The following is a 22,516-nucleotide window of genomic DNA, read 5'->3' as shown; positions in this document are numbered from 1 at the left end:
AAATAAGACTTAATAATCTATAATGAAGCTGAATGACCAATAAATAATAAATACTCGATAAAAATTTTACATAATTACATATTTTTGTTAATGAAATACAATTTGTCACTACAATTTTCAATCATGAACTGATGACATGCGCATTGAGAATAAACACTGATTCATCTCGCCATAATAACAATTTTTTGATTGGCCAAAATGTGGTAATCCTCTTTATTTCAATCACTCAAGAATTGAAGCAATATTCTTTGTAAATTTTTATATCAAAATTTAACAAACGTACATATATCTTAATATATTTTATATAAAATATCAGAGTTGTTTTTTGAACGCATAAATTTTACAAAATAAATATAGATAAGAAGAGGAAATAGCAAAAGAAGAATAGAAAAAGAATAAAAATTCGGGAATCAGAATCTATTTCTGGAATATCTCAGATGAAACTATAAATAATCTTATCTCTATCCTTTTCCTACTATTTGTTTTCCTTGTTTACATTTACCATTGGCACGTGACCATACGATCGAATACGGAATATGAATTGAATATATATATTTTTTTTAAAATTAGATATATTTTAATCTTTAATGTAATAAAAAATATATATATATATATATATTCTTATCTTTACAATGTTTATAGAATCTAATCTTATGTAAAAAATGTTATATCAAATAAAATATCATAAACGAAATTATATGGAATATATATTCCAATAAAAATTTTAACAAAAATTTGGCGATCTTGCGAAAAATATTATAAAAAAATATTTTCAAATGTTTTTAACAATAATTTTCTGTTTTATACCATAAAGAGGATTAATCGAATCTTTTCATTTTTTTATACGAATAATTGACATTTCAGATAAAGAAACATTCGTCCATAAGATGTTTATAAAATTCTACACGTATCATTTATAATACGAATTATTTTCTTGAATTTATTTTCACGTTTTTTTTTTATCATTTAATCGATCACATTACATATAAACTACATTAACATTTACTCAGAATCAGCGTCCCAATCAATTGTTTATTCATCTGAATCTGTATAAAGAGAACAAAGTATATTATTACAGAAATAGAATAGAATCGCATATTCGACTTGTAATTATAAAACATTTTAGCCCCTCTATCTTATTTTTATTTCATTAGTTCATCCATAATAATTGCACTTGCAAATTCTCAGTTATTATTAATATTCGACGTTTGGTACAAAAATAAAATAAAAATAAAACAAAATATTTTAGAATCGATGCGTATATATAGAATAAAAATATATCTGTTGCAATAACAATTAATTCGATCGTTCAACCATTTGTTTTTTTCTATTGTTTCAATTAAACGATAAATAAATAGAAGAGAAGATTGATCGTAGTCACACGGAAGCATCATCCTACGATCGATTCCCTCGGTAAACATGGGAATAGGGGAACAAGTGGGAACGATTGTATCGCGATTTTTTTCATATATATATAAAAAAAAAAAAAAAAAAAAAAAAAAAAAAAAAAAAAAAACCATAGCAGAACTGAATTTATCGTAGAAGCGAGTTCCATCGTAGACTTTAGCGATTGTTTATCTATTCTAGTGTATATATAATTGATTTGACTCGATAATAAATATATTTTATCAAAACGTGCGCGCATAATTATACAATTGTCTTTGGATTAAATATGAAATAAGTAATAGTTTAAAACGTACGATTTTTACGATAACGGAAAATATAGCTAGAAAATGAATACTGTTTCGATTATTTACGCAATATGTACGCAATATGTACGCAATATGTACGCGTATAAGCATGTGATCCTGATCGACGTTTCGCAACTTTGTATTCAACTTATCAACTTATAAATAACGTTCTCGAAAAATTAAAAAATGGCAAATTTCTGCATACTATACCATATATATATATATATATATAGTATATATAATATAACGCGACGATTCGTTGTTGGATATCAAAGCCAAGATCAAAGGCAATTTACGCATTCTTCTCGGCTCTATTTTCGCACAATAATTCTGATCTTTCTGTAAGACGGTGTTTCCTCTATCAAATTATTTAAATATAACGCAACATTTTTCTTAATCATCTTCTTCTCATCATTCAACGTAGAACATGGGAGAATTTTGTATACACGCGCGTGTCTACTCGAACGGGGCAGGTACAACGAAGTTTGAAATTGAAAGAAAAATTTGGAAAAATCGATTTTAGGGCATTATCGAACAAAGAACCGATCGATTTTTCGATAAATCACATGCAACCACACGCCTCGACTACCATGTTCGGCAACGTTTTTTGCGTAATCGTATTGTTCGAATCGACGTAGAGCAATTGAATCGGCGATAATTGCGTAGGTGAACAGCATGGAACGATCTCGTTCTTTCGATGTATCGTATTCCCATTTTTGCTCAATAACTTCTGAAACAAGAGATACGATAATACGATAATATATCTCGTGAGAGATAATAGTAATAATAAAGAAACAAAAGAAACAAAAATATACCCACTCTGATCACATTATTGTAGAGAGATCCACTGATGGTCAACGAAGCTGCGGAAGAACAAGATCCACGGCAGAAATACGCGTGATATCCGTTCGGATGGAGGATCCAATCGCTCCAACCGATGTCCTCGAAATTAATGTACAACTCGTCCCTGCAGCACTCCTTCATTTCCGGCAAGCAGTTCGAGTTTCTCTTCGGCCTGTTCTTTTGCGGCAACGGGGACGTGTGCACGACGAGAAAAGGTTTCAAAGTTCGCCGAATGGATACAGGCGCGGTATCTCGATCGATCGAGCAAGTGCTGCAACCTATCTGTATCGCGTGATTTAACCGAAGTTCCTTCACCCATTTCTTCAAGGTGAAGCTCACGTCGGCCTTGACCCATCCCTCTGAAACAACGAACGACTCGTTTTAATCGAGGATACTTCGATTCCATCTCATCTTCTCTTCTCTTCTCGTTACGATCGTGCAATATTAACGAGATCATCCTCGCGTGAACGAGAAAAAGAGGAGAAGAAGAGAGTTGGGTACGGCAGTAGTACACGACACTCGGCTCGGTTTGAAATTTCTGATCGATTTATAATTCGCGATTTTTAATTTGATTTGAGAAAAATGCGTTAAAATGTGTTATTTATAGTAGCAGCATAGTATAAACGCGCATCGATATGATTCTGTAACGCGATCTTTTAGCAATGCAGCACGAAATGCTTATATCGTGACAGCGTTGCATTTTTTTTTCGTATACCCTTTCACGGTCTAAAGTCTTGAGCGAGAAGCACGGTCTAAAGTCCTTGTTAAGCTGAAACCGTTTTATCTTTGCATAGTTTTGCTTTGCTTCTGCCGACTTTTTTCCCTGTATCTTTATGCATTACCCCTTCTTCCTCCCCCTCCTTCCTTTCGCTTATCCGCTTTATCCATCGATTCATCCATTTCCTGTTCCCGTTTCTTTCGTTCCCCGTTTTTTCCCCCCCCGTTCAATTTTTCGCGATTATCGCGCGTGCGATTATCAATCCAGTGAAGTTCAAGCAAGCTCAGCTCGAGCTCTTTGGACCTCGAAAACACGGCAAAATTCCTGTTTCCGACAATATAATAATTTCGTTCCGAATGGAACGGAGAAAGGCGAAGATGGCGTGGCGCGAGATCCTTCGAAAGTGGAACGAAAGGGCGGAAAAAAACATTGATCTCGATTCCGACCCACCTCTGATATCGGTCTCGAAGATAGCCATGATCATGTTCTTCTCAAAGTTTCCGTACAAATCCCAATGATCGAGTTCAGACAATACAAACGTTTGATTCCGCTCGTCGTTCTCGTCGTACTCCTTGTAAAACCAAAGCTGCGCCGAGGTCACGTCCACGAATTGCATCTCGTTCGGTAGATAAAACGTGAAGCACGCCGTCAAATGGTTCGATCTTTGCCGGCACTTTTTCGAATCTGCGATACCTGAAATTATATCATCCCCCGTTTTATCGTTCCAACGCACGGATCCACAAGTATTTTTTCTTCTTCTTCTTTTTTTGCGTTTGATTCGAGATATAACTTTCTTTCTTTTTTTTTTTTTTTTTTTTGCCTAAACATTTTTCATTTTATTACAAAATTACTCGAATCATTCAAAATGTAATTTGAAAAGAGAAAAGCGAGAGCACGAAGTTGTTTCACTTTTTTTTTTTTTCCTAAAAAAAGGAGAAAAGAATAACGTTCTTTTCGATCGAGCGAGGATCGAAGAGTAAAAGAATGCAACAACGAAAATGCGGGGAATAAAATTGAAACGGTGACTTTATAAAAATCGACTTTATTATATATATATATATATAAGAGAGAGAGATTCGAAACGAATTTTATCGAATTTTATCGATCGATTAAGCACGAAAATTCTCCGTCTTCTCTGATTTTTCTTTGCTCTTTTTTTTGCTCTCCTTTTTAGAAAATTGGATTACACGCGAAGGTACGGTATTGGCGAGAAAGATATATACGTATATGGAAATTAAAGGAATTAAACAGGGACTGACCTTCGTTTGGAAAAACGACAATCTGATCGGTTTTCCCGTAAAAACTGTCGACTGATTTTTCCGGTTCGAGTGGCGCTCCGGGTCGAAGTTCGAGCACACGGCCATTTATCAGAGGCTTTGGCAAGGTCGAGAGCGGCATCGATATCTCGGGTGGTTTGGAAAGCCGTAGCTTCTTGAGGATTTGTTGTTTGACATATTCGACTCTTAGCTCGGTTAGAATTGGATCCGTGACGGTGATCAGGCCAACCTTGTTTTGCGCGCATCCGGCGCAATCTTCTTCCTTGAACGATGACAGGGAGGACAAAAACGAGGACGAAGACGTCGAGCTGGTCGATCGCGAATAAGAGCTCCATCGAACGACAGGGATGGTATTCGTGACTTTCGGTAAAATAACTTCCACTTGGTTATCCAACAACAGAAGGGAAAGTAACAACAATCGTTGAATCGGGCGCATCGTTCCGATATCTCTTCTCTCCTTCCTTTTTCTTTCACGGTTATCGATAAATCCCTCTAAACTCTCCCTCGCCTCTTTCACGAGTTTTCTCCACCTCGAATTATTCTCTTATTCACCGATTTCTATCTTCGACCTTCTTTCCAACCAATCTCGTGCAAACGATCGTCCATTCGTTTCCCATCGACTCCTCCCTTCCTCGTGAAAACGTTCGATATTCGATTCCAATTATCGCCGATTAATCCCATCAACGATCCAAAATATTCGCTTCCAAATATATCTTCTCTCCTTACATTTTACCAATTTTTTCCCCTTACCAACTCTCTCTCTCTCCTTTCCTTCCTTCCTTCGCTACCCTTACCTTACTCCCTTACTCCCTCATTCCCGACTTCCTCTCCTTCCTCCCTTTCACCATCCCTCCCCCTCACCCTCTCTTCCCTCTTTCCTCCTCTTCCTTTCACTTCCTTTATTTATCGCGAAATCCCGGCTCTATAATATATATATAAATATATATTTGTTCGACGAGAATCGGAACACGTTCGATCCACTGAATAAATAAACGAGTGACCCGGATCTCAGATTGTCTCGATTCTATCTTTTCGATCGATCCAGCCGTCTTCTTCACTCAACCACCTTATCCGCCAAGACTAAAGATACATCGTTGGGATGGTTTCAGTCACGCATCGGTTCTTGGTACAGTCTGAACTTTGCTCCATGAGCGGGGGATACAGCGGATTGGATGGAGACGAATCGTACTGATATCGCCGGTTGAAACACGCGTCACGAACATGCTTCGCTTCATCGTCCCCTTTGTCATCCTTCTCACCTACATTCTCTCCGAGCTCCTCGTCCGATTCGGGGTGAACGCGAACGATGCGAAAGGGACGCGCCCACCTCCCCTATTTTTCGCCGTTTAATCGCATCGTTTATACATACCCCAAGATATACCCCCCCCTCCCTACCCCCCCACCCCCCCTACTACTACAGTTCGATGTGAATGAAAATATACGCCGATACGTAAATTTCTTCCGCGTAAATTTCTTCCGCTCGATCGACGATTCGCGATGCGCGCGCGTCTATCATCTTTCTTCTCGATAAATCTTTACCTCCCCCCCCCCCCTAGCCGAAACTTTCTCCAACGCGGTCGTTGGGTAATCGAAAGGAATTATTATTATCAGCCAGAAAATGATTACCACGGTGGTGGTAGAATTCAAGGTTAAGAACTCAAATTTATCGCTTCCGAGAAAGATCGAGCCGATTTATTGTTCCAACCGTCTAACGATTTCTCTTTTTTTTTTTTTTTTTCGAAAATTTCAAACATATTTTACACCTCGAGATAGATAATTTTTTAATTCGAATGTATATATATGTGTGTGTGTGTGTGTGTGTGCGTGTGTATGTATGTATGCATGCATGTATGGGAAAACAAAAATAAGAGGTAGGGGATATTCGATGCGAAATCGAATTTGGATTCACCGATCCTTTCAGATTTCGATGGACAGATATATTTCTCACAATCGCGTTTACGTTTCGATCGAAGAAATTTCGCAAAATGTAAATTTCAGTGTAAGCGTAAATCAACGATGGATCGTTTCTTCTTCTTCTCTCTCTCTCTCTCTCTCTCTCCAGTTTATCGAGTTAAACTTTCGCATACGCCGCATAATTCGCAACGCCACATCGATTTTTGTTCTTTGCCAAACGCATGTATCCATTTTCTCCCCAACCATCGCCCCACCAATTCTTCAAGATCCATTCGGTTGGCGTGTATCCAACGATCAACATAGCGTGATTCACCATGTCCGAACTACAAACCTCGTCGTCGTAGATTCCTTTGCTGTGAAAAGGAAAAAAAAAAATCGATCGAATCGGGAAATATTAAATATCGTCCCGTACGATAGCTTGAAAAAAATAAAAATAATAATTACAGAGAGAGAAGAATAGAAAGGAGAAGGAAGAATTGCACATTTACGTTTCCGACTCGTTGATTGACTGAGCGATTAAAAACGACGAGCGAATATCGATGATCGAAGCGAATGTAAAACTTCCTTTCGGTTCCGAAACGCAAGTTCACTGACTTTCGGTTCGTTGCCGTTTCAGGCTCATCGTCGCGTAAACAATGCACCAAAGGTTATCGTGCAAGTGGACCAATTTCTTCGAATATATCTACCAGAGGGGGATGATACGAGTTTTCGTATTCTTAACTTTCGCGTAAACACTCGTCCAAGTCACGAATCATTTGCGTGTCAAAAGTGCTTTGTTCCTTTTCTTCCATCATTTTTCGTCTTCCCTCGTTATTCTTCTACTACTACCTCGCTACTACCCTATCCCTATCTCTCTCTCTCACCCATCATTCGCTCTTTTTCCTTTTCCTTCTTCTTCCCTCTATTTCATTTTTCACGTATTTCACTATACGTATGCTATATAATTCGTACGTATAATAATCGGTAATAATCGTATCGTAGTGTAATAAATTTTATGGAATGTTTGTTTTTTTTTTTTTTTTTTTTGCAAATTCGAGTTTCATTTGTTTCGAAACAAAAAAAGAAAGAAAAAAAAGAATGATACGGATACTCACTGATAAAGTTGAAACGTTTTTGGGCTGGCATTTATCGAGGCAGCTATTGGACCTATGGTCGCTACTGCAGCTTCCAAAACTTTCTCGTCACGTGCCGGTAACACTGCCCAAGAGGTTATGTTAACTACGCTCAAATCTTCGTTAAAACGACACGGACCTTGCTATTTTTCCAAAAATATAAATATGATTTAATTATTCTTTCCTTCGATAATTTCACGAATATAATATCTTCTAAAAATCGCGCTAAATATACCCATCATCGTATATATTAATATTGTCTATCGTTCTTTTTTGCGAAAAGAGTGAAAAATAAGAAAAAGAGAAAGGAGAAAAAAAAAAGAAAAGAAAGAAAGTACGTACTTTCGCCTTGTACGGATAATATTTCTTAGCCATTAAACCTTTTGCTTTTTCAAGATATCTCAACGTGTTTCTCAAAGATCCTCCAGAACATCCTAAATTACCCGTGGATGTACTGCAATCGACTAATTGTTGTTCGCTCAATGGAAGCAACATGCCTGTTTTTTTAAAGATTTGTCCTTCGATGCTGCCAGCTATGGAATACGCGTAACAACTTCCGCAATCCCTTTGATTTTCTGCTCGTGTCTTAAATCCACTCTCGCGCCAATCGAGCTCTCGTGGAATATCTCGTTGGTGATCGGATAAACTTACACCAACCAATGTTTCTTTCGATATACGTCGCTTCCGACTTGGAATCAATTTCACCTGTAAATAAAAAGAGAAGATCGTATTATCGTTTAAACGATAAATAATAATTCTTCTTTTTCACGAGTAAAAATATCGAATAAAAATATATCCGATTTGATGAAATCTTATATCGATTTATACTTGTAAATCTCAAAATTTTTTTAATCATTCATATATATATATATATATGTATATTACCATATCTCGAATGTATTGTCTAGTTCCAAGATCGGCAATATGATTGTCTTTCAATGTATAACTGTGGTGGCCTGCAGCTGCCATCATATTATGTTTATAGATCGTTATTAAATTTTCTTCCCAAGTCATTCTTCGACTAGATTCGAGATCTCCGGAGTAACTTTTATTGTAACGGGCCTGATTTATACAAACAAATTATATCAAAATAATGATTATTACGGTAAATTGGATATTTATCAAACAACAGATTTGCATCCTATATTTTAATCCATACACGTTAATCCATTATATTTGATATAATACATGTATGTATGTATGTAGATGTATGTACATGTAGTACCTTGTATGAGTTCCAATACTCGTCCAATTTTTTCGATATTTCTTGAGGAAAACGATTTTGCTTTCCGAACACTTGAATCCCATCGATGCTCCATGCGACTAAAAAGAGAATTGGGAAAATGCAAAATCGAATATACATCGAATATACCTTGATTCGAGAGAATTAAAATGAAAATCGATTCGATCGTACGCGACGATCTTGTTCCTTCGACGATTCGATCAACTGATTCGAGTATTCGTTATTTCGATACGATCAAGGTACGGGCCTTGCTATTGTTTTCATTCGATGTGTCGAACGATACGGTGGCACAATTAACGGTTGTGTCAGCAATTTTAATAAATTTTGTAGCTACGTAAGCATAAGTTATAATATTTGCATCATCTCAAATATACACACACAGTATAGATATATTCTCAAAATATCGCGTAACTTTTTCCGCACTTGACATTACTTGATACCGTTTATCGTTTCACCATAAAAAAAAATCAAAAAGCAATAAAAACAACTAATATCTTTCTATGCTTTTAAAGAAGCAAAAAAAAAAAAAAAAAAAAAAAGAGAGAAAAAAAAGTTAGAAAATTATCATTCGTTCTTCCGGTTTTAAATCGATTGCATCGAGTAGTAAATGCGTTTAAAGCAAAAGTAGAAAGCAAAAAGAGAACAAGAATGCAATGTCGATGAAGTTACGAATAATGGATCGACGCGAAAGATTGAAGAGTTTGTCGTGAGATGGCTGTACTTGCAAGAAATCGTGGTACTTTTAGAGAAGAAATAATCCCGGCCATGCATACTCGTGCATTGACCGACGATTAATTTGTTAATTTACCCGTCGTTTTCTTATATAAATAATCACTCCGTAATTACCGTAACTCTCGTTTACGATTCATTTCATTATCGTATCAACCTACAACAAAACATTATGATATTTCTAAATTTATCCGATTAATTTTTTTTTTTTTATATACGATTCGTTAAATCGTTTCGCAGTGCGCTTGCGTATAGGATCAATCGGTCAAATTTATTAGTGTTTCTCGTCTGTTCGCTTTCGCTGGGACTACATATTATAGTATTGGTGATGCGGTTGTAAAGAATGGACATATAGCAAACATGGGGGAGGAGGGGGATCGCGGATGTTAGTGAGAAACTCGTGATCTACTCATCTCTCTTGTCCCCTCGTTGAATGGTTGGGCATCAAGCCGAGATCTAGTATAGAGCATCGAAAGTATCGGGCATCGAGCATCGGATAGCGTGGATAGTCGAGAGTAACAAACGCATCCCGCGCTCATCACCAATCGGTTAACAGTTTTCGGTACAAGTTCTCGGGAGGCCCGTCTCTCCCGTCTCTCGCTACGATTATCGCTCGACACGCGCGTCCTAGCTTCTACCAGTGGGGAGGCGCCACACTAGAAAGCAAAACTCGAGAACATCGTTGTCTCTGTAATCGCGATCGTTTTCACCGAGAAAAATATCAAGAATCATAGTTTATTCGCGACAAGTGGCGTCGCGACGCTACAATTCGCGCCGCGCCGCGTCGCGTCGCGTTGCATTTTTCTTTTATTGCATCTTTACCAATAGTAAAAGTATATATACATACGAGAATGGAGGAATCTGGAATCGACATGGGTTTCGATCTGGCAGCTATTACCGCTGATTTGGAACATCGCGAAGCGAATTTGTGCAATCGTCGATGTCAGGACAAACAAAATGGAATAACTGGTATCGATGAATCGTGTTGTGGTAATAAACTGGAAAACGAAGATAGGAATAACCACGATAATGATTGGGAACAGGCTTTATCCTTTTTATCGACGCCGCTACAAGACATCATGTATTATGAATTAAAGAGCCGAGCCCCAAATATTGACAGGTACGTTGTATCGTTGTATGTTTAAAATCTATATATCGCGATAAATAAATGAAATCGACGATTAAAAATAGATAGTCCGAATAATTTTAAACTCGTATCTCGATATCGATTAACCGTTTGTAATTTCTTTGGATTACGATGTGCAGTCTTCCACTCGTCTCCGTCATACGTGCGCTCTTAGCTTGCTTCGGCTTGTTTCGGCTAATTTCGTTACACATCGATTTATCTCGGTTCACGTTCGGCTTGATTCGGCCTCGGTTCTATCCACCATCGTTCCACTTGCACTTTCTTCGATCTTAATTTCGATCTCGGAAGAAAAATCCGAATAATATTTCCGAAGCACATTTCCACATTCTTGGCATTACGCAAAACAGTTACGTCTCGTGTCGTTTCGTAAATAATTTTTTTCTTAAACTGTCGTAAACTGTTTCACGTGTCACGTGGATGTATACATGACTTATGTACGTATGTCAATATTGAGAGGGATACGTGTTTTCTAATCAAATGGGATCTTTTCGATCAAATCAATTATAGAGAAAATTATATGAAAAAAAAAAAAAAAAAAAAAAAGAAAGAAAGAAAATAACAAGGTAATCAACTATCATGTTTCTAATCCTAAAAATCTTGCCGATTCTCAAGTGTTGACGTCTATTTGATAATTGGTGGTTAAGTGACGAACGAGATTTGGCGCGGATATGCGAATGCGCGAAAATGGCGCGCGAGAGAAATAGAAAGGGTGGAAAAGAGAGAAGAATAACGGATCCAGGTTTAGAGCAACGAGCGTCGGTTTTTCGTAGCTGACAGCTTTCGTGGTCGACAATGTCCGTGACAACAAAAAGATGCGACATCTGGTTTAGTAGTGCCACGACTTCTGGCCTGGTTTGGCCGTAAAGCTTTTTCACCTCCTTCGGAGGACATGCAAGAGTTATCCGACACAGTGCGGCAAATCGTCGAATTCGAGGATTTAGTGTCGCGATTGAATCGAATAAACGACGTTGGGCGACCATTGAACAATATCGGTGGTGCTGTTATCGAGAACAAAATCGGAACCGTAATTACAACGATATCTGCAGCAAGAACGACAACGATAACGACTACGTTAACGAAAACAACAACGACAAAGACGTTGTCGAATTGGGGAAATATTGGTGGATCGTTACCAATTTCACGTTCTATAGCCCCGGAATTGGGATCGAAATCGGATACGGTGCCTGTGCCGGCGTCGACGACTGCGTCGACGTCGGCATCGGCATCGGTATCGGTATCGTTACCATTTTTGAACAAACAGGAATCAAACTCTGCTCCTTTGTCGCGACACTACGTTCAAGATTCAAACTGCTCGTGCACGTGTTCGCACATCGGAACCGCCGTCAAGTCCGCCATTCGTACGATTAATTGTTCATCTATTTCGGAACATCGGCAGAAGGAGGAAGAAATTGAACGCCAAGAACAACAAGAACAAGAACAACGTGTGCGCGTGCATATCGGTATCGACGAGGATTTACGCATGATCCTCGACATGGATCCGTCGATCGTCGACGGAATGCCCACATCGTCTCTATTGCACGCCAACTCTCGGAACAATGGTCACGTTGCGTTTGCTCGGCCGTTACGATCAACTCGCCCGCAAGGCTGGTACAGAATTGTTAAAACGGTTCGAGATCTAATCGATTCACGTTCGCTTCATTTTCAATTTTTTATATCAAATTATTATAAATCAACTCTTCGATTCTATCATACATATATTCTTTTTTTTTTTCTCTTTCTTTTGTTTTTTTCATTCATTCGATCTTTCTCTCTCTCTCTCTCTCTCTCTCTCTCTTATATATATATATATATATATATATATATATATTATTTTTCATCGCTATACATCGGTATTGTTTTTTACTTTACTATATACAACATTTGTGCAGAATAGCGAGATCTTTCTCGTTAAATTATCCTTCTCTTTTAACGAAAGCTCAAAGTATGTGTCCGTATGTTCCGTTTACCGCCACATCTACCTTCTTCTCGACCGTAAACATTGCATCTAAATATAAACGCGTCCTTGGTTCTTACACGTAAATGTATTTCGCGAATCTGGCGATACATCGTACATATACGATTCTCGTCGTTTTCTTGCTTTTTATATTTCGATATTTTTCTTATTTTTTCTATTTATCTAATTTTTTTTTTTTTTATTTTTATTTATTAAAGTGATTCGTTTGTCGAGAGAAAACAAAGAGATGTATCGAAACTATTTCCTTTTCGAAAAAAAAGATCAATGACGAAATCAAATTTATATATATATATATATAAAATAATTTTACGTTTATCACACTACGTCGATAAATATGTGTAATAAAGTATCGTTTAGCGTATAATATCGTTCAATTCGTTATTCGTTAATGTTCGTCGTCTTTGAGAAAGATTTGTATCTCTATTTCTTCTTGTATCGTGTGAAGTGGACACGAAGATAAAAAGAAGATAGAAAAGAAAGATAAAAAAAGAGCGTAAGAGCGTAAGAACGAATTTAAAATTTGAGGAATAAAGAACGAACGAAGAATGTAGAGCAACTCGATTACTTTACTTTTTCGCCGAAGATGATTATATAACTTGTGATATAGTTGCGCGACAAATGTACAAAATGGACGAGATCTTGATCGTTTTCGAGAGATAGAGAACAGGGAGAGCGTGTTTTTAACACGTTACCGTTTTTGATGTGTTATCCGGAAGAAAAGATCGCGACTCGGAGGACAAGAATCGAATCTCGATCCAAATTGCACAATCTCTCTATTTTGGTTTTCTTATGGCTATAATTTGGCCTTGCTCCAAAATTGAGAATACCTTTTAGGCGACTCGTTACTACCACTCCTCCTTGATAAACTGTCAAATCGCCACGCGATTTGTACACGTTTATCTCTTGCACAAAACATTTCATTAGAATTTGAACGACAACGTATATATCTACATACATCTCGAATATCGCGATGTAAATGATACAAACAGTTTCTTTTTTTCTAAAAAGAATTTTAACACAACACGAACACGAAGAAACTTCACATGCTTATTTTGCATGCTCATTTTCATCTTGAGTCATAGATTTGAATTTTAATGAATATATTACAAGTTATATATTTTCGGATTAGATTTTTTTTTTTTTAAATTCGTAAATTTGAATTTCTTTTACGAATTTTGTACAACAAGCAAGGTATATTTTTGTATATCATTCTCGTTAGTTTATAATGTACGTGTATATATATATAAATAATAGATCAGGTTTTTTGAAATTTTAAATCATTTCTCGTACTAATTGAAAAGAAACGATCGATCGTTCTAGTTAGAATATACAATTAAAACGTATTATAAGAAATATATATCGGTCCGAAGAAGAGAGATAAAGTTTTTTTTTTTTTTTTTTGCATAAAATCAATTTGTTTTCGATGGTTTTCAGTCCACCAACGTTTAAGACTGCAACACCCACCTCGCGTACACAACTGAAACTTCAGCTGATGCGAGAACAGCTGCAAGAGCAGGAAAGGCGAGAAGCTGAATTTCGTCAGAATTTGCAGCAACAGAGACCAACCGCTGCTCCTCCCAGGCCAGTACCTTCTACCTCACTCTCGACTATCGGCGTAGACGTGCCACCACAAGTCTTACAAGTATGTTTATTTTATCTCGTTATCTCGTTGTCGCGCATCCTTTTTTTTTTTTTTTTTTTTTTTATTACCGTTTCTCCCTATCCCAAACTTCACTCCACCTCTTTCATCGTCGTTTATTTTATCGTCACCTTTATAACCTGTCGTTCCTTTTATATAAATATCTTTCATACACATAGAAATATCGTGCACGAACGATACATCCGATTATTTATCTCTTCTTTTTAGATCTCTACTTTAATATATATATAGGAGAACGATGAGAATAATAATATAATAGTTGGCGTGTAGCGGTTCATGAACTTTTAAAAATCAAAAAAGGACAAGTGTAGTAGCGGTGTTTTTTCCCTTTTCGCGCAAATAAACAAACCGATTTAAAGGCCAAAGAGTTGTAAATAATAATAAAGGTGAAGAAAGAGGGAACGAAATTAGGTATATAATTTTTGCTCGGTACAGGTGCGGACATTATTGGAGAATCCGACTCGTTACCATGTCGTTCAAAAGCAGAAGAATCAAGTGCGGCAATACCTTCACGAGTCGTTTCGCGGTAACGGCACGATCAGCGCTGGAGACGGGAACGTTCTCGGTAGAAATTCCGTGGAAGGCGTGCCGACATCCGCACCGATGATAGTGCAGAGCGCACCACCGGGTCCAACGGTGCATCATCCAAAGCCGCAGCATCCTCATCTGGCTTCGTATCCACACGGTCCCACGGTGTTGCCGCTTGGTAATCAGGTTGCGGCCAGTCCGGATCCTACCACCGGTGCTATGTCACCGGGTCTTTCCAGTGTCGCGACCAGCAATTCCGAGGTAATTTATCTCTCAAAATTTGAATTTCCTCCATTCATTCTAAATACGTTCCACGTATACACACTGGCTAGTAACCGGGTCGAATGATCGAAAGAAAACGGAAGAAAACCTCGATTTTCGTATAGGAAAATGAAAATATATGGAATCGAAATAGACAAGGAAAGAAAAGAAACCACGAAGAAGCACGGTTGCTCGATACGGTTTGAGCGGTAACAGTGTGTCATTAGGATAGAAAAAGAAAAACTAGATGCGCATAGCACAATTTGAAGAGTAAGGTTGAATGCGAAATAGAAGTTGTGATCATATTCGTAAGTATACTTGACATCCCGAAGGTTGAATCGATCGTACGCTCGCTTTCTTTTTCTTTGTTATTCGTCTGGCATCGAAAGTCGGCCAGAAACATACATACGTATATACTTACATATAATGTTTTTCGCCTATAGTTTTCGATTATAGTTACGTACCACGTTGTATCTCTACAAGAAGAATAGATATTTTCTTTTTTTTTTTTTACACACGACATAGATACGACTTGCGAATCCTTCTTTATTTGGCGAATTTTTGTGTGACTCTTTTCTTATCGTGCAAAACTTTTCGTTAAACAATTCTTTCCTATTTACAATAATAATTTACAATAATAACCTATAATCCTGCGATTTATTATCGATCTATCAAAAATATCACTATCCTCGTGTTTTTTTGACGCAAAAACATCCCGTATGCGATACGATTCTCGAGAAAAAAAACGAGAAAGAAAAATATAAAATACGTTCCGTCAGCTTGATCGGTTAAACTTTTTTTTTTTACATTGCTATCTTTTTTAGCTACGCTCGGCTGTCTGTTGCATGCAATATTCCACGAGCACGCCAAACAACTGGGTTAACGGAGAAACCGAATCCGTTACCACGATTCAATACCTAAGACGCGTCGTACAACCGACTCGACGAGAGTAGAATAAATAACAGAATCGAGAGAAATTTGACGCAACGCAAAAATTTCGTTCGTCACCGATCGTTTACAACGAAATATAACGATATAGAAAAGAATGTGTGTCGCGAAACGAACGGTGAAAAAGAATGGGAGAGAGATGCAACGAATCGACTCGAAAAGTATTTTTAAGATGGATTAAGAGAAAAGGATGGAAGGATTGAGTGAGAGTGGGGGGGGAGAGAGAGAGAGAGAGAGAGAAAGAGGGGGAGAGAACGAACGAAGAGAAGAAGGAAGGAACGATGGAAATGGGATATCGAATCGAGCGACAGAGAGCGAAAACGCGTGTACTACAATGTGGTTATGCGGTGAACACAATAGTTGCGGAGCGGAATAGTAGGGGATATCGGATAGAAACGGTAAGTTAACGATAGCCGATAGCGCGCAACAGGCGTGGGGCATGGTAGAGCGTCGGTGGCGCGTGGCGAGCATTCGAGCAGTAGCGAGCAGTAGCGAGCAGTACCGAAGCGAGCCGATCGACGGTGGAGGTTCGCGCGCGAGAGCAAACCTTCGTGGAGCGTCGTTGGTGGTTCGATGTTCGTTTCGCGACACGATTTCCACGTCTTCTCTTTCCTCTCGTTTCCTTCTATCGCCTCCATCGACGGACGCGACGTAATTTCACGTCTTTTCGCAACCGACTCGACTCGAGGGGGTGAGAGAGAGAGAGAGAGAGAGAAAGAGAGAACCACGTCGGATCATCGAATGCGGAATATTTTCGGATTCGTCGAGAGGAAAACACTCCGATAACGACGACAAGAGGAAAAATTGCCGATCCGCTGAAATATCTCATCTTGAAAGATTAACACCCGTCATCGACACTTCGATATTATTTATTTCGATCGTTCTAATCAACTCGTGTTGTTTCTGTTCGTAACACGGTATCTGCGGATTATTTTTTTTCTAAAAAAAAAAAAAAAAAAAAAGAAAAGAAGAAAAAGTAATGCGTACTATTGCGATGAGCACTATTTTTAAATTTATCGCCTCGCACAATTTGGAGCCGATAAGCCGACCGTTTTTTTTTCGGACAATGGATTCTTTTTAACGCGCGACACATTCGCCTCGCCTCATCCGATCATCGTTTTTCCATTCGTTCGCACCTCTTCCTTCCGTTCTTCGTCCTTCCCTATTCTTGTCCCGATTCTTGTCCGTTTCGAAAAACGCGCGAGACACGATATTGGGTAACCGCAACCTTGAGGTGCGCTTAATCGCAGGTAGCCGAGTCGCGACGAAGTGGCGATACGAAGAGAAAACGCAAGTTCGTTGTTCGAAACGGCGCGACGCGTTGCTCAAAAATGCACGCGTTCCTCGATCGATCCGCCTTTTCATCCGCATTCCTATTCGCGTTCACGTTCGTTTCGTCGCCAACCTTCCTCTACCATTGAATCGGTTAAGAATCGTTCGTCAAATCCTTCTCGTTCCTCCTTCGTGCCTCCTCTTATATTTTACGCACCTTGAATATCGCGCATCGAGGGAAAAGAAGAAGAAGAGAAGAAGATCGTCGTGGAGAATTTTCGAAGAAGGAGGGAGAACAGGGAAAGAGAAGGAAACGAAGGAAAAGAAGATTAATCGTATCTTACTTACGATGATAATTACGAAACGAGAGGCAGCGAGAACTAAAACTATTGCGATGACGTCGAAGATGGCGACAGTGGCTGTGACAATGAGAACGGTGACAAGGATGATAGTGATGACGATGACATGAACGAACGCGATAACGGCGATACCGGATCTCTATTGTTCAAATTTTCGAGACGAGATAATTTCCAGAGATTCAGTTCCAACGATACAGTTCTATCGAAATAACTCCAACGATTGCAACAACGATCGTACATGCAAAATATGGTTTCTTTTTTTTTTCTTTTTTTTTTGAACGTTGAAAGAAGAAGTTGAGGACTAATAACATTTTTATTCCATTCGTCGCCATTCTTCTCTACGTTTGCATATTCGAATCGAAAATACCACTCACGCATACCACGAATACGCGCGCCTCCTAACCACGTGCACGCATGCAGCAGACCCGCCCGCGCATGCCTCTCTCGGTCTGACCGCATACGAATACACACGGTTCTTCTTACTTTTTCATCGTCGGATTTTCTTTCAAGCGGCGACAACATGCCGGTATTCAATATAATTACCCGCAGGTGTAAGGTGAGTTTTATTCCATTCGTTTAAATATCATCTCCGATAGTGATCTCCGTAGAACGTGTATCTCTCTCTCTCTCTTCCGCATCTCATTCCGTATATTTTTCGCGTACATCTTTTTCCACGCGGTTTTTCGCTCCCGTTAATTGCACCGCGTTATTGCGTTATCGCGCTATTCGATTATTGGCGTTACATTTCACAACACGTGCGCGCGTATATCTCGAACCGAGCGGATGAAATGAATCGAATACGTAGCAATACGTCGTTTCGAGAGACAAAATCAGAGGCAGAGAGAGAATATAAATTTTTTCGGAGGGAAAATAATCGATCGCGCGCGATATCGATATATAATAGAACAACGAGCTTGAACCAAAGGATATGTATCCCTTCTTATCAATTTTCAACGAAGAACAGAGATAAAAAGTCGCGACGGGACGAAGAATCGCCTTATCTCTTCCTTCTTTTTCTCTCGCGTGATACTACGTGTGCCGTGATATTTCGTAGATTTCGGTGGTATCCCGTTATCGCTACGTGAAACGCGAATCCACGAACACGACGAATAATTTCCACCTTACGAAACTTTCTCGTTTTCTCTCTTCTCTCTCTCTCTCTCTCTCTCTCTTTGCTTTGCTTTATCGTTCATCGTGTATCGACGAGGGAAACACGCATGATAAACGACAACACTTCCGATTGCTCGAAGAAACGAAAAATAAATCTTTCTCGATCAAAGGCTAAAAAAAAAAGAAGGTTTTCGAGATAAGAGGCAGCGATTACAGTCGCGTCCAGATAACGCCTTATCTAGATAAAAAACACCTCGACGATATCACGAATTCGTTCTCGCTCGATGTTAATATGTTTGTGAAAGATGTCTTGCTTTGCATAATATCGACAAAGATAGCGAAACAAACGGCGAGTCAGTGAGAGAGAGAGAGAGAGAGAGAGAGAGAGAGAGAGAGAGGAGCGCGATGAAACGTACGTGTTGAAAAAATTGGAGCAAATCTACCGTGAAATCTACCGTTCGTTCATTTCGGTTTCGTTTAATCGTTCTCAACTAATTCCAAGGACAGCTTCCAGTTTCATTCCTCACGAACGTACAATATCGAGCACAATTTTTCTATCCGACCTACGCTCGCTTCAAAAATTATTCATCCTCTGGTTTCCAGAGGACGAAACCAAACCGAAAAATCTATATAAAATCGAATATCGCCGATATACGCTCGTTTTATCACGCTACAGCTGTAGAGATACAACGTGGTATGTTTCGACGAAACGACGAAACATAAAACCCGATACAACTTCCGTTATGATAATTGCTCCGTCCACGCAAACTATTCGCGATTAAATGTAAATGTATATTCCTTCCTGTGTATATGTTATATTGTATTTTCTAGTCGTCGATTTTATCGTCGATAATTTGCTCAACGCGCGATAAACGATCGATTTTAACATCGATTTCGTTGAAAGGTAATCGATCGAATCTTTCCATTTCCTCCCCCCATCTCTTTTCACTTTCTCCGCTACTACAAATTCGAATCTTTCCATCCGTTTCACTTTCCGTTTCACTTCGTTGCCTTTGTGACGTGCCACGCTCCTCCATCGACACGTTCTTCCACGGACAGACGTTACTCGTTATTATTGTTACGTAATGTTTACGTAACGTACACGTACGCAACTCGAACAGGCATAAGCGCCGTTCGTTGAGCGTCGATGCTCGCGATCTCACCACGATCCGTTCGTTTTACATCGTTTCCTATTCTCGTCATTTTCTTTTTTTCTTTCTTTCTTTCTTTCTTTCTTTCTTTCTTCTCTGCTCTTCCCCTGTTTGCGTTCAAAAATAAATAATTCGTCGTTATCCCCTAATAAATATCGCGTTCGATACTTTTTTTTCCCAAAATTAACGAAATCGATCGAAAAATTAATCGATCGAAGAAGAAACGAGCAGCGTTATGTTAATGTATACGCAGAATGTAGAATGTATATGTCGGATTAAAACGGAAATGTTGAAGTTAATATTTCGAGAAATTGAATCGAAGCGTTATACGATCGATGAGATAGTTTTATCATCTCTCGGCTTCGTTTCATTCGATTTCATCCGTCGTTTAGAATCCGACGATGGACCACGCGTTCGCTACTCTTCGGTCACGTCTGATTTGTTGTCCGATTACAGGCGGAGGATCTCTTAGACGACATATTGTCGTTCGAAGCCAACTCCCTAGGTGATAATTTAAAGGACAGCCAATCAGGAAGCCTGACCAATATCCCCGAGTTGCAAATCAAACCGGAACCTTTGTTACTTACGGAGGCGGAGATACATGCGCTTGCCAAAGATCGACAAAAGAAAGATAATCATAATATGAGTAAGTAAGCAAGATCGGCTGTTGCGTCAATATCGTCGCTCCGCTACCCTGTTACTGTCAATTAGTAGCAGCATGCGAAAAACCATGTAATAATTTATTCGTATTCCTCGGATAGAGAACAGCACCGTCCAAACCAACTCTCGTCCCAATTGCAATAATTGATTTAACACCAGGATTCCCTTTCTTTTTCCTCCCCGTCGAAAACCGCGATGCTATATTTTTTTCTATCCATCCTCTTTGTCCAATCACGTAAAAATATCCCAAAATGCGTCGATAGCTAATTATTATTATTATTATTTTCAGTCGAGAGACGAAGACGGTTCAACATCAACGACAGGATCAAAGAGCTCGGCACTCTTTTACCTAAAACTAACGATCCGTAAGTAATTTACATTTTCGTTTCCTACCTCTTCTTCGCGTCTTCTCACGTTGTATCTCGTCATATCGTCGTCCAACGCGACGATAATACGGCGACGATAACGCGACGATATCGAGTACCTTCCGAATCCAATTATTTTCTTTCCTCTCTCTCCTTTCGCTCCGTAATGTACGCGTTCGTACACGTTTGCGTTATGTTTTTCTTTTTTCTTTTTTTTTTTTAAACAAACATAAACATACGGTTTGCAAAACGAGGAAAAATGAACGAGGAGGATGAATGAAACGATTTTCTTCTTCACTTTTCAATCTGTTGGATGTGTCGCGCGAAAGAGACGCGAGTATCCAAGTACGACTCGATAACAGTAGACCAAGTTACGGTGTCGCGACTCGATAACAAAACGAGTCTAATTACATGGCAAACATGCCCATACGACCCCGTTTTTCTTTTCGTCCACGTATCGGCGTATCTTACGACTCGTTAAACATTATATATATATATATCGTATTTGCTTTCATATTCTCTTACGAAATTCACACACGAATCGAACACGGATAATTCTTCGAATCGAAAATTGAAAAATCGAAAATCGTCGATATATGCGTTTAGATATTCCGTTTTTCAATTTATTAAACCCCTCTCTGTTCCAGCGCCTCGAGCTGGAACGATTTTGCATTTTGCTCGAGATTTGTTTTGAAATCTCTGCGTGTATCGTAGCCTGAGGCGCGTGAAGGGGAAGAAAATTTCGCCTTAAAAAAAAAAAAAAAAGAGAGAGAACGAATGCTTATACGTAATAAACGACAACACCGATTCATGGCTGGTTGCTTTGTTTCAGGTATTACGAAATCGTTCGAGACGTTAGGCCGAATAAAGGCACGATACTCAAGTCCTCGGTGGAATACATAAAATTGTTGAAAAACGAGTTGACAAGAATGAAACAGAACGAAGCGAGGCACAAGCAATTGGAACATCAGAATCGCCGACTCCTTTTACGAGTTCAAGAGTTGGAATTGCAAGCAAAAGCGCATGGCCTTCCGGTTTCCGATTTCAATTGGGCCTCCACTTCCGGTAGCATGTTAAACGCCTTTGCTCGAAACAAACTCGAACATCGCAAGGTAATCCAACCTTTAATTCCTTATTTTTTTTTCTTTTTTTTTTTCCATTTTTTCCCGATAGAAAGAGAGGGGGAGAGAGAGAGAGAGAGAGAGAGAGAGAGATACTACTCCTCTCGGTTTAAGTTATGTACGTACGTGCTTCCGTTTTTACATAACGACGAAACGTACGTATTCTCGTGCTGTCTAACCACGATTCCTATGAATTTTTCGTCAAGGTTATCCCGATCAACGCCGATATACCTACACCGATGTACAGTTTCACGATCCTTGATCCGAATAAACGTTCGCTTCGTTCCCGAGACTGGTTTCGTAATTCGCATCTGTTCCGATCACCAGACTACTATGTAACTACCACGATATCGTTCCTTTATTCGTCCTTCTATCTTCTCTCTTTCCAACTTTATATACGCATAAATAGACAATTTTATACTCGATATACCC

General features: G+C 38.8%; 3 protein-coding genes across 6 annotated transcripts in view; 1 reads left to right on the top strand and 2 right to left on the bottom strand.

Annotated features, from left to right (window-relative positions):
- Window positions 1-58: 58 nt before the first annotated feature.
- On the bottom strand, window positions 59-5,893 carry daw (activin beta chain dawdle). Of its 2 annotated transcripts, none has more exons than XM_003696917.4 (4): window positions 4,512-5,893; window positions 3,703-3,945; window positions 2,511-2,893; window positions 59-2,421 (listed from the first exon to the last, which is right to left on the bottom strand). In XM_003696917.4, the coding sequence occupies exons 1-4, from the start codon at window positions 4,963-4,965 to the stop codon at window positions 2,254-2,256; spliced, it is 1,248 nt and encodes a 415-aa protein (XP_003696965.1). In that variant the 5' UTR covers window positions 4,966-5,893; the 3' UTR covers window positions 59-2,253. The 2 variants fall into 2 exon arrangements, with proteins under 2 accessions (XP_003696965.1, XP_086763077.1); XM_086906951.1 differs by having other exon boundaries at window positions 59-2,418.
- Window positions 5,894-6,199: 306 nt separating this feature from the next.
- Window positions 6,200-22,516, bottom strand: part of CtsL4 (Cathepsin L4) — a 22,072-nt gene continuing 5,755 nt past the window's right edge. The window contains exons 2-6 of one of the 2 annotated variants that reach the window (XM_031918739.2): window positions 8,781-8,878; window positions 8,441-8,617; window positions 7,898-8,260; window positions 7,538-7,698; window positions 6,200-6,796 (exon numbers count right to left, since the gene is read on the bottom strand). In XM_031918739.2, coding sequence (XP_031774599.1) covers window positions 6,601-6,796; window positions 7,538-7,698; window positions 7,898-8,260; window positions 8,441-8,569 — 849 coding nt within the window. In that variant the 5' untranslated portion in view covers window positions 8,570-8,617; window positions 8,781-8,878 and the 3' untranslated portion in view covers window positions 6,200-6,600. Of the gene's footprint in view, window positions 6,797-7,537; window positions 7,699-7,897; window positions 8,261-8,440; window positions 8,618-8,780; window positions 9,648-22,516 lie in introns of those variants that run through there. The other variant, XM_012490945.3, reaches the window with a different exon arrangement.
- The window catches only part of Mitf (transcription factor Mitf), a 15,016-nt gene continuing 2,077 nt past the window's right edge, over window positions 9,578-22,516 (top strand). Inside the window, exons 1-6 of one of the 2 annotated variants that reach the window (XM_031918735.2) lie at window positions 9,578-10,647; window positions 14,084-14,291; window positions 14,745-15,098; window positions 20,395-20,584; window positions 20,888-20,963; window positions 21,796-22,075. In XM_031918735.2, the coding sequence (XP_031774595.1) occupies window positions 10,379-10,647; window positions 14,084-14,291; window positions 14,745-15,098; window positions 20,395-20,584; window positions 20,888-20,963; window positions 21,796-22,075 (1,377 nt within the window). In that variant the 5' untranslated portion in view covers window positions 9,578-10,378. Of the gene's footprint in view, window positions 10,648-11,237; window positions 12,283-14,083; window positions 14,292-14,744; window positions 15,099-20,394; window positions 20,585-20,887; window positions 20,964-21,795; window positions 22,076-22,516 lie in introns of those variants that run through there. The other variant, XM_031918734.2, reaches the window with a different exon arrangement.

The sequence above is a fragment of the Apis florea genome, unplaced genomic scaffold (genome assembly GCF_048593485.1).
Source record: "Apis florea isolate Af1SG1 unplaced genomic scaffold, ASM4859348v1 contig_2495_pilon, whole genome shotgun sequence".
NCBI lineage: Eukaryota > Metazoa > Arthropoda > Insecta > Hymenoptera > Apidae > Apis > Apis florea.
The sequence above is the reverse complement of the archived record's forward strand: the minus strand, read 5'-3'. Positions and strand labels throughout refer to the sequence as shown.

Bases quoted from the DNA above. Each gene is read 5' to 3' on its own strand.
- daw (XM_003696917.4), bottom strand. From the start codon at position 4,965: ATGCGCCCGATTCAACGATTGTTGTTACTTTCCCTTCTGTTGTTGGAT. The intron at 3,946-4,511 runs GTCAGTCCCTGT...ATATAATTTCAG, and splicing joins TGTCGTTTTTCCAAACGAAG to GTATCGCAGATTCGAAAAAG. The intron at 2,422-2,510 runs GTGGGTATATTT...CTCTTGTTTCAG, and splicing joins TCTACAATAATGTGATCAGA to AAGTTATTGAGCAAAAATGG.